Here is a 14,933-nt window from a genome sequence, read left to right as displayed (position 1 = left end):
CCCCCACGTCAGGGCAATGGGGTACTCGGTACTGGGTCCTTCGGTTCAGGGGATGTCACGGTGGCTGACCCGGTCCGTGGCCCTAGGGACGTCCGTATTCAAAGGGAAAGGTCTTTAAAGGGATAATGTTCGTGACACCACGTGGTATTCGGTCAGGGTGACTGACGCTGCTTAGGGGTCCGCTGGGGTGATGTGATGGCAGCTAGATGATATACCTTCCCACAGGTGAAGTGTATCCCCAGGGCTTCCCAGAAGTGTAGATGGAGATGGTGGATGATGTAAGGCGCAGGGAATAACGAGGACACATGGTTGCAGTCTCTTTACCTTTACTGAAGACTTCAGCATCCACAGTCCAGGGTACAGACCACAGGGTAGGCAGAGTCCGGCCGGTCTGAAGGCAAATCCAGAGTCCCCTTAGCCAGGTGGAAATCAGTAGCCTTCCTCTAGCGCATGTGTGTTGTAGTACCTCCCTGCTGAGCTTCTCGGTAAGGTCCTCACAACTGTTGTAGATCTTCTAGATGTTATTTCTTCCTCTCTGTCCCCCAGATGGTATGGATAGGACAAACCCATATGACTGATGGCCTGAGGCTTGTTTATAGGGACCCTACAGACGCCCCGACCCCCACAATTTGCCACCGTGTCTTCCTAGGTATTAAGGTCCGGCAGCCAACTTGGAATTAACTGTCTGCCGGTCTCTGGAGCAAGGCTTGGAGACTGTTGCTCCCTCGGTGTTCCGGTCACCGGCTACGCGCCTCAGAAGGAGGCAGCCTATTTCAGGGCAGAACTCCTTCTGGTGATATCTCCTTGTGCTATGACTTCGTTTCTCACCCTCTACAACACAATTTTCTTTGTGTCCTTTCTTAGGATGCTGCCGCACATGGGGCAGGCGCAGCTCCATATCTTTCTGTCTTCCTAGGCCTCTGACAGGATCCCACCCCTGTCAGGGACCCTCTGCAGCTTCGATGTTCCTCCTTTCCCCCTGTCTGTCTGACAGGTGTTGCCTGGGCAAAGCCCAGCCAGCTTCTCTATAACTTTCTATCCAGCCCACCAGTTTTACCCTTCTGTGAGGAGTGCCCTAGTAGATAGGAGCAAGGCTCCCCCTGGTGGTCTGGAGTGTGAAGTGTGGTGTATGGTTTGTGATACCTGGTAGGAAGATCTCCTTTATTGCCATCAGACGTAATATCACTCCCCCTGGTGGAAGAATGACATCACTGCAACGACCAGGACTCTGGGGCGCTGCACTCCCCCCCCCCATTAAATCTAGTACTCCCGGACTGGGAAAAGAAAACAATTACAGGTTAACAAAAGACATGCAAAATTCTTGAAACGCTATAAACAAGTTAATATAACAATGCTTCCCTTTATGGGAGGTGAGAACACTTGAACGTTGCAAAACAAAAACATATTTACATTGTCAGCTTACTTCTGTAGATTGACCAGTTACGGATGCGCTGACTAACTAACTATGAAATACTATTACCCATACAGGTATTCTATTAACTACTAAGTGCAATTTCAAAACAATAAATTAACATTTTCTTTATTAAAGCATAAAACCGTTATTCTTCTCTAAGTGCAAAGTCTTTTACTCACTAACCCCTACGGGTTTAAGCAGCAAAGAAAGAACAGTTAACTATTTAGATTCGGCGTTTCGAGGTTTATTTAAATAACTGAAAGGGCTTTACCTGGCACGTAATCCTTCCTGGCCTGGGAAGGGTAGGATCCAGGGTTACATCTGGTGCTAGATAAACACCATTAGTTTGTCTTTCATGGATTGTTAAGTCATGCGCAGTGATGGAGGTCTGCGTAGCTTGAGTATGGGCATTTGCTGTACTAGAGGTAGCGGCTGCTGCAAGATCAGTCACTGGAACGGAGTCAGCAGCTGTGGCAGGAGCAGTTGCGGGAGTGAGGTCGGTCACCGAGGCAGGGTTGTTCCTCATACCTGCTTCAGATGTGGTCCCTCCGGTGCCAGTCTGCTCCTCTGCTGGGGTCTGGAACGCTGGTTGCAGGGCCTTGTGCTGCGGAGTTGTCATCTCTGTTTGCAGCATCTCGCTTTCCAGCAGGGCCTTGCTTTCTGGCTTTGGAGCGCTGGAACTTCTTTCTTGCTCCGGACCGGACGAGGCTGCCGACAGACGTCTGGTGAGGCTCCCGATGAAGGTCTTCTTCCACCCGGCCTCAGTGTTCAGCTGCATCCGCAGGAGTTGGTCGTTGAGCACTTCCATGCCGGACGGCAGGAAACCAGGGCCAACGGGTGATGCCTGACCTCGGTGTCTCTCCAGGTGGCTGGGGGAGTCCTCTGCTTCGACCCCACGCTCTGGTTCCGGGCGGCTTGCCATGGCGTCCTCCACATGGCTAGCTTCTTCTTGGTCCTTTTCCCGCTCTCTTCTTCATGAGTGGTTTCGTTTTTGTTGTCTCCGCCCGCCATTGAGGATCAGGAGGCAGATCTCGGCTGCTGACGGACACGTCCTCAAGGTACAGAGATATTTAGACTGGGCGGCCATTGTTTTTCGCGCTTCTCCGTTCGTTCACGCCCACAACTCCACGCCCTTCTAATTCTCCTGCGTTCCTCGTGGCGCTGTAATGGCGGCAATTTTGGCGGGAATTTTGACGGCAAATGCAATACACAGTCTTTAAGCAAATCACAGTTCAAATACAGTTCTGGCACAGTTCTTAGGCGCACATGACCCGATTTTCAGGCTTAAGTAGATCCTGTTCGTGATGCCAAGATGGATCGCCCCCACGTCAGGGCAATGGGGTACTCGGTACCGGGTCCTTCGGTTCGGGGGATGTCACAGTAGCTGACCCGGTCCGTGGCCCTAGGGATGTCCGTATTCAAAGGGAAAGGTCTTTAAAGGGATAATGTTCGTGACGCCACCTGTGGTATTCGGTCAGGGTAACCGACGCTGCTTAGGGGTCCGCTGGGGTGATGTGATGGCAGCTAGATGGTATACCTTTCCACAGGTGAAGTATATCCCCAGGGCTTCCCAGAAGTGTAGATGGAGATGGTGTATGATGTAAGGCGCAGGGAATAACGAGGACACAAGGTTGCAGTCTCTTTACCTTTTACTGAAGGCTTCAGCATCCACAGCCCAGGGTACGGACCACATGGTAGGCAGAGTCCGGCAGGTCTGAAGGGAAATCCAGAGTCCCCTTATCCAGGTGGAAATCAGTAGCCTTCCTCTAGCGCCTGTGTGTTGTAGTACCTCCCTGCTGAGCTTCTCGGTAAGGTCCTCACAACTGTTGTAGATCTTCTAGATGTTATTTCTTCCTCTCTGTCCCCCAGATGGTATGGATAGGACAAACCCGTATGACTGATGGCCTGAGGCTTGTTTATAGGGATCTTAGAGACGCCCCGACCCCCACAATTTGCCACCGTGTCTTCCTAGGTATTAAGGTCGGGCAGCCAACTTGTAATTAACTGTCCTGCCGGTCTCTGGAGCAAGGCTTGGAGACTGTTGCTCCCTCGGTGTTCCGGCCACCAGCTACGCGCCTCAGAAGGAGGCAGCCTATTTCAGGGCAGAACTCCTTCTGGTGATATCTCCTTGTGCTATGACTTCGTTTCTCACCCTCTACAACACAATTCTCTTCGTGTCCTTTCTTAGGATGCTGCCGCACGTGGGGCAGGCGCAGCTCCGTATCTTTCTGTCTTGCTAGGCCTCTGACAGGATCCCACCCCTGTCAGGGACCCTCTGTCTGTAGCTTCGATGTTCCTCCTTTCCCCCTGTCTGCCTGACAGGTGTTGCCTGGGCAAAGCCCGGCCAGCTTCTCTCTTTCTTTCCAGCCCACCAGTTTTACCCTTCTGTGAGGAGTGCCCTAGTACATAGGAGCAAGGCTCCCTCTGGTGGCCTGGAGTGTGAAGTGTGGTGTATGGTTTGTGATACCTGGTAGGAAGATCTCCTTTATTGCCATCAGACGTAATATCACTCCCCCTGGTGGAAGAATGACATCACTGCAACGACCAGGACTCTGGGGCGCTGCAAATTCATCAGTAAACCAGGTAAAGAGACTGCAAACCTGTGTCCTCTGTTTCTTGCTACACCATCCACCATCTTTATCTATACACCGGGAGCCCTGGGGACCCAGCTTCACCTGTGGGAAGCCATACGATCCTAGCTGCCATAACATCACCCCAGAGGACCCCTTTAGGCAGCGTGACCGAATACCACAGGTGGCGTCACAAACAAACTATATTCACATAACCCCTTTAAAAGACATTCCCTTTAACATGGGCACCCAGGGCCACGGACTGGGTCGCCGCCACCATGACACATCCCTTTAAGTACCGGACCGGGTACCGAGTACCCCATGGCCCTGGTGGGCATTCCAACTTGGCGTCACAAACAGGATGGACCGACCCATTGAAGTGGGTCTTGTGTGCCTAAGAGACTGTGATTTGTTGAAGGACTGTTGAATTGTTAATTGCCATCATTACAACGCCACGAGGAGCGCAGGAGAAGGAAAAGTGCGCCATCATGGGTGGAGACCAGCTGTGCGGCGTGAAAATAATGGCCGCCCATTCTAAATACTTCTGCACCCTAAGGACATGCCAATCAGCGAGTGAGATCCGCCTCCTGACCCTAAATGGCGGGAGCAAGAAGAAGAAGAAGCTCCGCCCTAAAAGAAGAGAGCGGGAACCGGACGGAGAGGCAGGAAAGGACCTGGAGGACAAGATGGCGAGTGACCAGGACCCGAAGCATGGGGTGGAAGCCGAGGACTCCCCCAGCTACCAGGAAGAAAGCCACGGTGAGCAGTCAACGGAGGTCCCGGAGTTCCTGAAAGCGAAAGTGGAGGAGTTCAGCGACCAACTCCTGCAGATGCAGCTAAGCACAGTGACAAAATAGAAAGTGGTTCTGAAGGTGAAGCTTCTAGAGCAGCGTCCTATCCGGCGGCCCCTGATTCCAGCGGAGGAGACCGGCACCGGATACACCGCGGAGGCAGGTAAGAAGACCGACCCTGCCCTGGTAGCCAAGGAACTTCTAGTGGGCCCGTTAGCTGCACCGCCACGCTGTGAACCCGGCCGGATTCAGATCCTAGGGGAATAGGACCAGGTCTCTGGCATGGAAGGTTGCCTGGGAGCCCCGATTCAGCCCGCCAGTATACCAGGAGAGGTATATGCTGAGAGAACAGTATACTGATGGGTGAACCCTGGAACAGATTTGATCGGGTTCCCAAGGGTAGAAAGGAAGGTGAAGTGATGGAGGTCCTGAGCTGAGGGGAAAATCAGCAGCAGCTTGCCCGTAAGTGGGAAGTTAAAGACAAAGAATGTCAGGCCAGGCGTAAAGCGTTTGAGAGAGATCTGCAAGCTAAGGCCCAGACCCGCAGAGACAAACAAACCGGGCCCCACTGAGGAAGGGCACTGTGGTTGCCTTCAGAGTAAAAGGGGGCTGGGGATTCATCAAGGAGCCAGACCTGTTATCAGAGGTGTTCGTCAATAAAAGGGATGTAGAATCTCACCTCATGTAAGGACACCCGAACAGGGATTTTTTCCAGGGAACAGAGTAATCTACACCCGGCACATGGGCGACAAGGGATGGTACGCCTTGAACGTCAGGAAGCACAAAGACTCTGCTCCTGATTAAAAGGTTACTAGGCCAAAGACACCAGCAGCGCCAATTTCATCTAATGCTAAAGTGGTCGCAGCCACCACTTCATCCGTAGCACCAGCCCCTAAAGCCTTCACCAATACCACCATTTGTACAATGACAACTACTGAGAGTGCAGTGGCTACAGCACTAGTTACTGTGCATACGCAGGCCACACAGACCCCTATCGCAGGACATGACCTGTCAGTACACGAATACAAAAGCCATGACCTTTTTGTGTTACCAGGAGTAACATTAGCCCATGAACTTCCCAGGCCATGAAGTAGCAAAATGAGAAATGAGTAGTAAATGAGAAAAGTTATGTGACTGTGAATAGTTAAAAGTTAAACGTTAACCTGGCAAGGTTTCTGCTTTAAAAGTTTGTTATTTGAAAAGACACTGAGGCCATGGACAGTGAATGGTCCACAAACTTTCCTGTAAATAGATGGCACCTCCTTATGTGTTTTCTACTGGTTTTACATGGAACCATGAAAGAAACCATTTATTGATGTTTGCCTTAAAAGTTGTTTTGTCTAACAGTGACCTGAAGAAAAACTGTCTGGCATGGTGGAAGACAAGGTCTGGATGTTACGCCTTGTAGCCAGCCTAAGACCTACGTTAGGGGTTTATGACGGGTCCCCCGCATCGTTGCTGCTGTTATTGTTAATGTTAATTGTTAATGTTATTGAATGACTTCAATATCGTTTGCACCTTTTAATACACTACCTCAGAATAAAAGTGTTGAATTTGCACTTTATTAAAGTAATAGTGTTTGATAGTCTTAGAGAAGTGAGCCGGTATAGCATTTTATATGTGAGATAGTTAATGTATGAACAGGTAATATTGAGTATTACAGTGAGAGTTTTGTATATTTGTAGAAGAGCTAATGTTTTTGCACAGTAGTGAAAGAAGTGTTACCAAAGATAGTATACTCGTAAGGGATAATCGTTATTTAATAGGTAATATTTTATATTTAGTGTTTATTTATACTCTGTACTAAGGTTATGTAACGTTTAAGCATAACTACCTCCCATAAAGGGAAGAAAAGTTTTCATAACCTGTTACATGCATATCAAAAATGTTTTGCATATATCTAACCTGTACTGTTGTTTATGTTTTCCCAGTTCGGGAGTACTGGATTTAACGCGCGGGAAGTGTAACACCCCAGGTTCCTGGTTGTTACAGTGGCATTGCTTTCCTCATGGGGAGAGTGATGTCATGCTTGGAAGTGAGGAAGGATCTCTTTTATCAGGTATTTACAAGCATGCAACATGTTAATACTCCAGGCCAGAATGGGGAGCTCTGATCCAGCTTGAGGGTGGCTCCCCTATATATATTCTGGTCTGGAGGGAAAGTTAGTTAGTTGGTGAGAGGAGTTAGTGAGTGCCAGACAGCAGACTGAATGTAGATACCGGTAGCCGGAAGACCGGGGTTGTGAACTACTCTATGTCTCACAGTAGAAAACGGCAGGACAGCTGGATTACAAGTCACCTGTCCGCCATAGAAACCTGATGACACAGTAGCGCATAGAGCCCGGGTCATAATAGAGATCCTGTAAAAAGGCTCGAGCTACTTGTCGTATGGGTAGTGTCCTACCTGCAAGGAGGACAGAGAGAACACGTGAGGACCTTGTGAGAGGCCTAAGGCAGCAAGAGACTACACTACAGCACTAGAAGGAAGGCTTCTAATCTCACCTGGTAAGGGGGACTCCCAACTTGCTTCCAAGCCAGCCGGACCACACCTGCACCCGTGATCTGGTGCCCTGGTCTGTGGCTGCCTGAATTCATCAGTAAACCAGGTAAAGAGACTGCAACCCTGTGTCCTCCGTTTCTTGCTACACCACCCACCATCCTTATCTATACACTGGGAGCCCTGGGGACCCAGCTTTACCTGTGAGAAGTTATACCATCCCTGCTGCCACAACATCACCCCAGAGGACCCTTTTAGGCAGAGTCGGTCATCCCTGACCGAATACCACAGGTGGTGTCACGAACAAAATTTCTGCTGTGACGCGTCCCTTTAAGTACCGGACCCGGTACCGAGTACCCCACGGACCTGGCGGGCGTTCCACCCCCGCAGTGCAAGAGGATCACTACAGCCCCCGCAGTACAGGAGGATCACTACAGCCCCCGCAGTACAGGAGGATCACTACAGCCCCCGCAGTACAGGAGGATCACTACTGCCCCTGGAGTACAGGAGGATCATTACTGCCCCCGCAGTATAGGAGGATCATTACTGCCCCCACAGTACAGTATAGGAGGATCATTACTGCCCCCACAGTACAGAAGGATCATTACTGCTCCCTGGGGGGTGTGGAGCTGGGAGGATTGGCTACGGGTGGACGATGAAGGGGTTCCAGGGGAAGGGGTAACTAAACTTGTGGGGTCTGGGAGGTCAAGGATGGAAGTAAACACATTAGGAGTGGAAGCATGGGACGGGAGAGACACATTGAAAGGGAGAGGAAAAACTGGACAACACAGACACATTGGGAGGTGAGGGTGGAGGTAGCACGACACTTCTGCTGCCACGAGTCCTTTTGCCTTTCTGTCCACTTTTATGCGTCAGCTTCCTTTTGTGTCTCCTTGGGAGGGTGGGAGTGGTGGGTTCAGCAGGTCTTTCACAATGTGGACCCGGCCTGGTGGTGGCGGTGGACAGCCGTGCAGGATCTTCATGTGGCCTACTGGTGGTGGCGGTGGGCAGTTGTGCAGGATCTTCATGCGGCCTACTGGTGGTGGCGGTGGGCTGCCGTACAGGATCTTCACGTGGCCTACTGCTGGTGGCGGTGGGCAGCCGTGCATGATCTGTAGGCGGTCTACTGCTGGTGGCGGTGGACAGCCATGCAGGAGCCGGACTCGGCATGGTGGTGGAGTGGTTTGAACAGCACCGGCATGGCGGTGTAGTGGTGTACATCAGGACTGGGCATGGTGGTGGCCGTACAGTGGTATGCAGCAGAACTCGGTATTGATGTTAAGTGTTTGGTGGCACAGGTGGAAATACCACCTGTGCCTGGTGGTAGTAACAAACATAAGGAGCGTTGAAGGCCTGCATCACATTGAGCTGGAGTTCAGGCGTAAGGTGTTCCGACATACCCCGATCTATCTTATTAAATAAAATGGTGTGCTGGTCTCTGGAGGTCGGCTTCCAGATGGTTAATGCGTTGGTTGACATCCTGGAAAAGTGTGTTAATATGGGTCAGACCACTTTCCAGTCTATCTCCCAGCGCCTTTAAGGACTTCTGGAACACCGAGCTCAAGTGAATAAACTCGGGCGTGAGGGACCTGTCCGAGGCCTTCTGCAGCTGGCAGAAAGATCCAAAAAAAAAGAGGCAGAGGACTGGGACCGGGGAACACCTGAAGGACCAGCTGCCTGTTCTCCAGACTGTGACACTGGCACACTTACTGCTTCGCTGGTGGATGGCTGGGACTGGTCCGTGGCTGTTCGATGAGGGACCGCTCCAGGTTCGAGGGTGCTGCTCCAGGTTCTGTGAAAAGAAAAGAAAAGTAAAACATTACTACCAAAAAATATAAATTGTAAAAGTGCCAACTCCTGTGGAATAGAACAATTCAGATAAGGGAATACAACACAATGGAATACAACACAAAAATACTTACGCAGCGCCCCAGAGTCCTGGTCGTTGCAGTACTGACGCTCCGCCACTAAGGGGAGTGATGGTACATCTGATTGCACTAAAAGAGTTCACCTGACCAGGTATCACAGTCACACATTACACTTCACACTCCGGCCACCAGGGGGAGCAAAGGATTCAATGTATTAGGCCACTCCTCACACTCTGGTAAAACTGGGGGCTGGATAGGAAGTTAGGCGGAAGCTGACTGGGTTTTTGCCCAGGTAACACCTAGTGAGAGAAGAGGTTGCTTGGGAAGATTCAGGGGGGTCCCTGTCAGGGGTGGGAACCTGACAGAGGCCTAGCGAAAAGGACAGGTCGTTATGGAGCCGCGCTTGCACTTCATTGCGGCAGTATCTTAAGAAAGGATAAGAAGGGAGGTTTATTGTGGAGAAGTGAGAAACGAGATCACAGCACAAAGGAGATAGAACCAGTAGGAGTCGTGCCCCGAGATCGGCAACATCCTACTGAGGCGCGTAGCCGGTGGCCGGAACGCCGAGGAAGTATTGGGCTCCACGCATTACTTGAACTACGGCAGGGCAGTTAACTTTAGGTTGGCTGTCTCACCTTTACACCTAATGAAGACAACGGAGGCAATTGTGGGAGAGGGGCAATGCTAGGGTCCCTATAAAATAACTCCAGGCCTACCCTGTCATACGGGTGCGTCCTTTCCATATCACCTGGGGGACGGAGAGAAAGAACAGAAACATACACGACAGTTGTGAGGACTATCCCGTGGTGCTCAGCAGGGAAGTACTACAACACCCAGGCGCTAGTAGGTAGGCACTGATTTCCACCTGCAAAGGGAACTCTGGATGTGCCTTCGGACCGGCCGGTCTCAGCCAGCCCTGTTAGCAGTGCTCTGGATTGCGGATGCTGAAGTCTTCAGGAAAGCGGTAAAGAGACTGCAACCCTGTGTCCTCGTTATTTACCACAACCTACACCTTTTATTGGGCGCCCCTTAGCAGGACCACGGACCGGGTCGGGCCACCGTGACATCCTCAGAACCGATAGACCCGGTACCGAGTACCCCGCCGTCCTGCGTCTGGGGGCCGCTTGTCATGATCTCCATGGCCAGAGAACTAGCATAAGCCTCAATAGGAACAAGCTCTTGGAAGATGTAACTGTACTGACCATGAACTAAACCTACCGCATCATCTAGAAGTAGCCAGGTAGCATGTCCTACTTTTTATCCCTATATGCCCAGCGCCGGCCGGAGAACTAAATAATGCTAGCAGAGGGAAATATAAGACCTGACTCACCTCTAGAGAAATGCCCAAAAAGGAGACAGAAGCCCCCCACATATATTGGCGGTGATATGAGATGAAACAACAAACGCAGCAGGAAAATAGTTTTAGCAAATTTGAGGTCCGCTTTCTAGATAGCAGAAGACAGAAAGCATACTTTCATGGTCAGTAGAAAACCCTAACAAAACACATCCAGAAATTACTTTAGGACTCTGGCATTAACTCATAATACCAGAGTGGCAATTCCTGATCAACAAGAGCTTTCCAGACACAGTAACGAAACTGCAGCTGTGAACTGGAACCAAAATACAAAAACAAAACATGGACGAATGTCCAACTTATCTAGTAGATGTCTGGGAGCAGGAACAAGCACAGAGAGGCTTCTGATAACATTGTTGACCGGCAAGCATCTAACAGAGAAGCCAGGTTATATAGCGACACCCAGATCTAATCAGAACAGGTGAACAGGGAAGATGATGTCACAAGTTCAATTCCACCAGTAGCCACCGGGGGAGCCCAGAATCCAAATTCACAACAGTACCCCCCCCTCAAGGAGGGGGCACCGAACCCTCACCAGAACCACCAGGGCGATCAGGATGGGCCCTATGAAAGGCACGAACCAGATCAGAGGCATGAACATCAGATGCAGTGACCCAAGAATTATCCTCCTGGCCGTATCCCTTCCACTTGACCAGATACTGGAGTCTCCGTCTGGAAACACGGGAGTCTAGGATCTTTTCCACAACGTACTCCAACTCACCCTCAACCAACACCGGAGCAGGAGGCTCAACGGAAGGCACAACCGGTGCCTCATACCTGCGCAATAACGACCGATGAAAAACGTTATGAATAGAAAAGGATGCAGGGAGGTCCAAACGGAAGGAAACAGGGTTAAGAATCTCCAATATTTTATACGGACCGATGAACCGAGGCTTAAACTTAGGAGATGAGACCCTCATAGGGACAAAACGAGAAGACAACCACACCAAATCTCCAACACAAAGCCGAGGACCAACACGACGGTGACGGTTGGCAAAAAGCTGAGTCTTCTCCTGGGACAACTTTAAATTGTCCATCACCTGCCCCCAGATATGATGCAATCTCTCCACCACCGCATCCACTCCAGGACAATCCGAGGATTCCATCTGACCGGAGGAAAATCGAGGGTGGAACCCCGAATTACAGAAAAACGGGGACACCAAAGTGGCAGAGCTGGCCCGATTATTGAGGGCGAACTCCGCCAATGGCAAAAAAGCAACCCAATCATCCTGGTCAGCAGACACAAAACACCTCAGATATGTCTCCAGGGTCTGATTAGTCCGCTCGGTCTGGCCATTAGTCTGAGGGTGAAAAGCAGACGAAAAAGACAAATCTATGCCCATCCTAGCACAGAATGCCCGCCAAAATCTAGACACAAATTGGGTTCCTCTGTCAGAAACGATATTCTCAGGAATACCATGCAAACGAACAACATTTTGAAAAAACAGGGGCACCAACTCGGAAGAAGAAGGCAATTTGGGCAGGGGAACCAAATGGACCATCTTAGAAAAACGGTCACACACCACCCAGATGACAGACATCTTCTGAGAAACAGGCAGATCTGAAATAAAATCCATCGAGATGTGTGTCCAAGGCCTCTTAGGAATAGGCAAGGGCAACAATAATCCACTAGCCCGAGAACAACAAGGCTTGGCCCGAGCACAAACGTCACAAGACTGCACAAAGCCTCGCACATCTCGTGACAGGGAAGGCCACCAGAAGGATCTTGCCACCAAATCCCTGGTACCAAAAATTCCAGGATGACCTGCCAATGCAGAAGAATGTACCTCAGAGATGACTCTACTGGTCCAATCATCAGGAACAAACAACCTATCAGGCGGACAACGATCCGGTCTATCCGCCTGAAACTCCTGCAAGGCCCGCCGCAGGTCTGGAGAAACGGCTGACAAGATAACTCCCTCCTTAAGAATACCTGTGGGGTCAGAGTTGCCGGGTGAATCAGGCTCAAAACTCCTAGAAAGGGCATCCGCCTTAACATTCTTAGAACCCGGTAGGTACGATACCACAAAATTAAACCGAGAGAAAAATAATGACCAGCGCGCCTGTCTAGGATTCAGGCGCCTGGCGGTCTCAAGATAGATCAAATTTTTGTGGTCAGTCAATACCACCACCTGATGTCTGGCCCCCTCGAGCCAATGGCGCCACTCCTCAAAAGCCCACTTCATGGCCAAAAGCTCCCGATTCCCAACATCATAATTCCGCTCAGCGGGCGAAAATTTACGGGAAAAGAAGGCACAAGGCCTCATCACGGCGCAGTCAGAACTTTTCTGCGACAACACTGCCCCAGCCCCGATCTCAGAAGCGTCGACCTCAACCTGAAAAGGAAGAGTCACATCAGGCTGACGCAACACAGGGGCAGAAGAAAAACGGCGCTTAAGCTCCTGAAAGGCCTCCACAGCATCAGGGGACCAATTAGCAACATCAGCACCCTGTCTAGTCAAATCGGTCAATGGCTTAACGACATCCGAAAAACCAGAAATAAATCGACGATAAAAGTTGGCAAAGCCCAAAAATTTCTGAAGACTTTTAAGAGAAGAGGGCTGCGTCCAATCACAAATAGCTTGAACCTTGACAGGATCCATCTCAATGGAAGAGGGAGAAAAAATATATCCCAAAAAGGAAATTCTCTGAACCCCAAAAACGCACTTAGAACCCTTGACACACAGAGAATTAGACCGCAAAACCTGAAAAACCCTCTTAACTTGCCGGACATGAGAGTCCCAATCATCCGAAAAAATCAGAATATCATCCAGATACACTATCATAAATTTATCCAAAAAATCGCGGAAAATATCATGCATAAAGGACTGGAAGACTGAAGGGGCATTAGAAAGACCAAAAGGCATCACTAAATACTCAAAGTGGCCCTCGGGCGTATTAAATGCGGTTTTCCACTCATCCCCCTGCCTGATTCGCACCAAATTATACGCCCCACGGAGATCAATCTTAGAGAACCACTTGGCCCCCTTTATGCGAGCAAACAAATCAGTCAGCAACGGCAATGGGTATTGATATTTAACCGTGATTTTATTCAAAAGCCGATAATCAATACATGGTCTCAAAGAGCCGTCTTTTTTTGACACAAAGAAAAAACCGGCTCCTAAGGGAGATGACGATGGACGAATATGTCCCTTTTCCAAGGACTCCTTTATATATTCTCGCATAGCAGTATGTTCAGGCACAGACAGATTAAATAAACGACCCTTTGGGTATTTACTACCCGGGATTAAATCTATGGCACAATCGCACTCTCGGTGCGGAGGTAGTGAACCCAGCTTGGGTTCTTCAAAGACGTCACGATAGTCAGACAGGAACTCAGGAATTTCAGAGGGAATAGATGATGAAATGGAAACCACAGGTACATCCCCATGAGCCCCCTTACATCCCCAGCTCAACACAGACATAGCTCTCCAGTCGAGGACTGGGTTGTGAGACTGCAGCCATGGCAATCCTAGCACCAAATCATCATGTAGATTATACAGCACCAGAAAACGAATAGTCTCCTGGTGATCCGGATTAATACACATAGTCACTTGTGTCCAGTATTGTGGTTTATTATTAGCCAATGGGGTGGAGTCAATCCCCTTCAGAGGAATAAGAGTCTCCAAAGGCTCTAAATCATACCCACAACGATTGGCAAAGGACCAATCCATAAGACTCAAAGCGGCGCCAGAGTCGATATAGGCGTCCGTGGTAATAGATGACAAAGAGCAAATCAGGGTCACAGACAAAATAAATTTAGACTGTAAAGTGCCAATGGAAACGGATTTATCAAGCTTTTTAGTACGCTTAGAGCATGCTGATATAACATGAGTAGAATCCCCACAATAGAAACACAACCCATTTTTCCGTCTAAAATTCTGCCGCTCGCTTCTGGACAGAATTCTATCACACTGCATGTTTTCTGGCGTCTTCTCAGTGGACACCGCCAGATGGTGCACTGGTTTGCGCTCCCGCAAACGCCTATCGATCTGAATGGCCATTGTCATGGACTCATTCAGACCCGCAGGCACAGGGAACCCCACCATAACATCCTTAATGGCATCAGAGAGACCCTCTCTGAAAGTAGCCGCCAAGGCACACTCATTCCACTGAGTAAGCACAGACCATTTACGGAATCTTTGGCAGTAAATTTCAGCTTCATCTTGCCCCTGCGATAGGGACATCAAAGTTTTTTCTGCCTGAAGTTCCAAATGAGGTTCCTCATAAAGCAAGCCCAAGGCCAGAAAAAACGCATCCACATTGCGCAACGCAGGATCCCCTGGTGCCAATGCAAAAGCCCAATCTTGAGGGTCGCCGCGGAGCAAGGAAATCACAATCCCAACCTGCTGTGCAGGGTCTCCAGCAGAACGAGATTTCAGGGACAAAAATAACTTACAATTATTTCTAAAATTCTGAAAGCTAGATCTATTCCCTGAG

The 14,933-nt window shown here is 49.9% G+C and overlaps 1 protein-coding gene across 1 annotated transcript in view; it reads left to right on the top strand.

Moving 5' to 3' along the window:
- Positions 1-6,768: 6,768 nt before the first annotated feature.
- Positions 6,769-14,933, top strand: part of PLEC (plectin) — a 447,362-nt gene continuing 439,197 nt past the window's right edge. The window contains exon 1 of the mRNA XM_077271538.1: positions 6,769-6,834. Within this exon, the coding sequence (XP_077127653.1) occupies positions 6,784-6,834 (51 nt within the window). The 5' untranslated portion in view covers positions 6,769-6,783. The remainder of the gene's footprint in view (positions 6,835-14,933) is intronic.

The sequence above is a fragment of the Ranitomeya variabilis genome, chromosome 6 (genome assembly GCF_051348905.1).
Source record: "Ranitomeya variabilis isolate aRanVar5 chromosome 6, aRanVar5.hap1, whole genome shotgun sequence".
In the NCBI taxonomy this organism is placed as follows: Eukaryota; Metazoa; Chordata; class Amphibia; order Anura; family Dendrobatidae; genus Ranitomeya; species Ranitomeya variabilis.
Note: the sequence above shows the minus strand (reverse complement) of the source record. Positions and strands in the feature narration are given on the sequence as shown.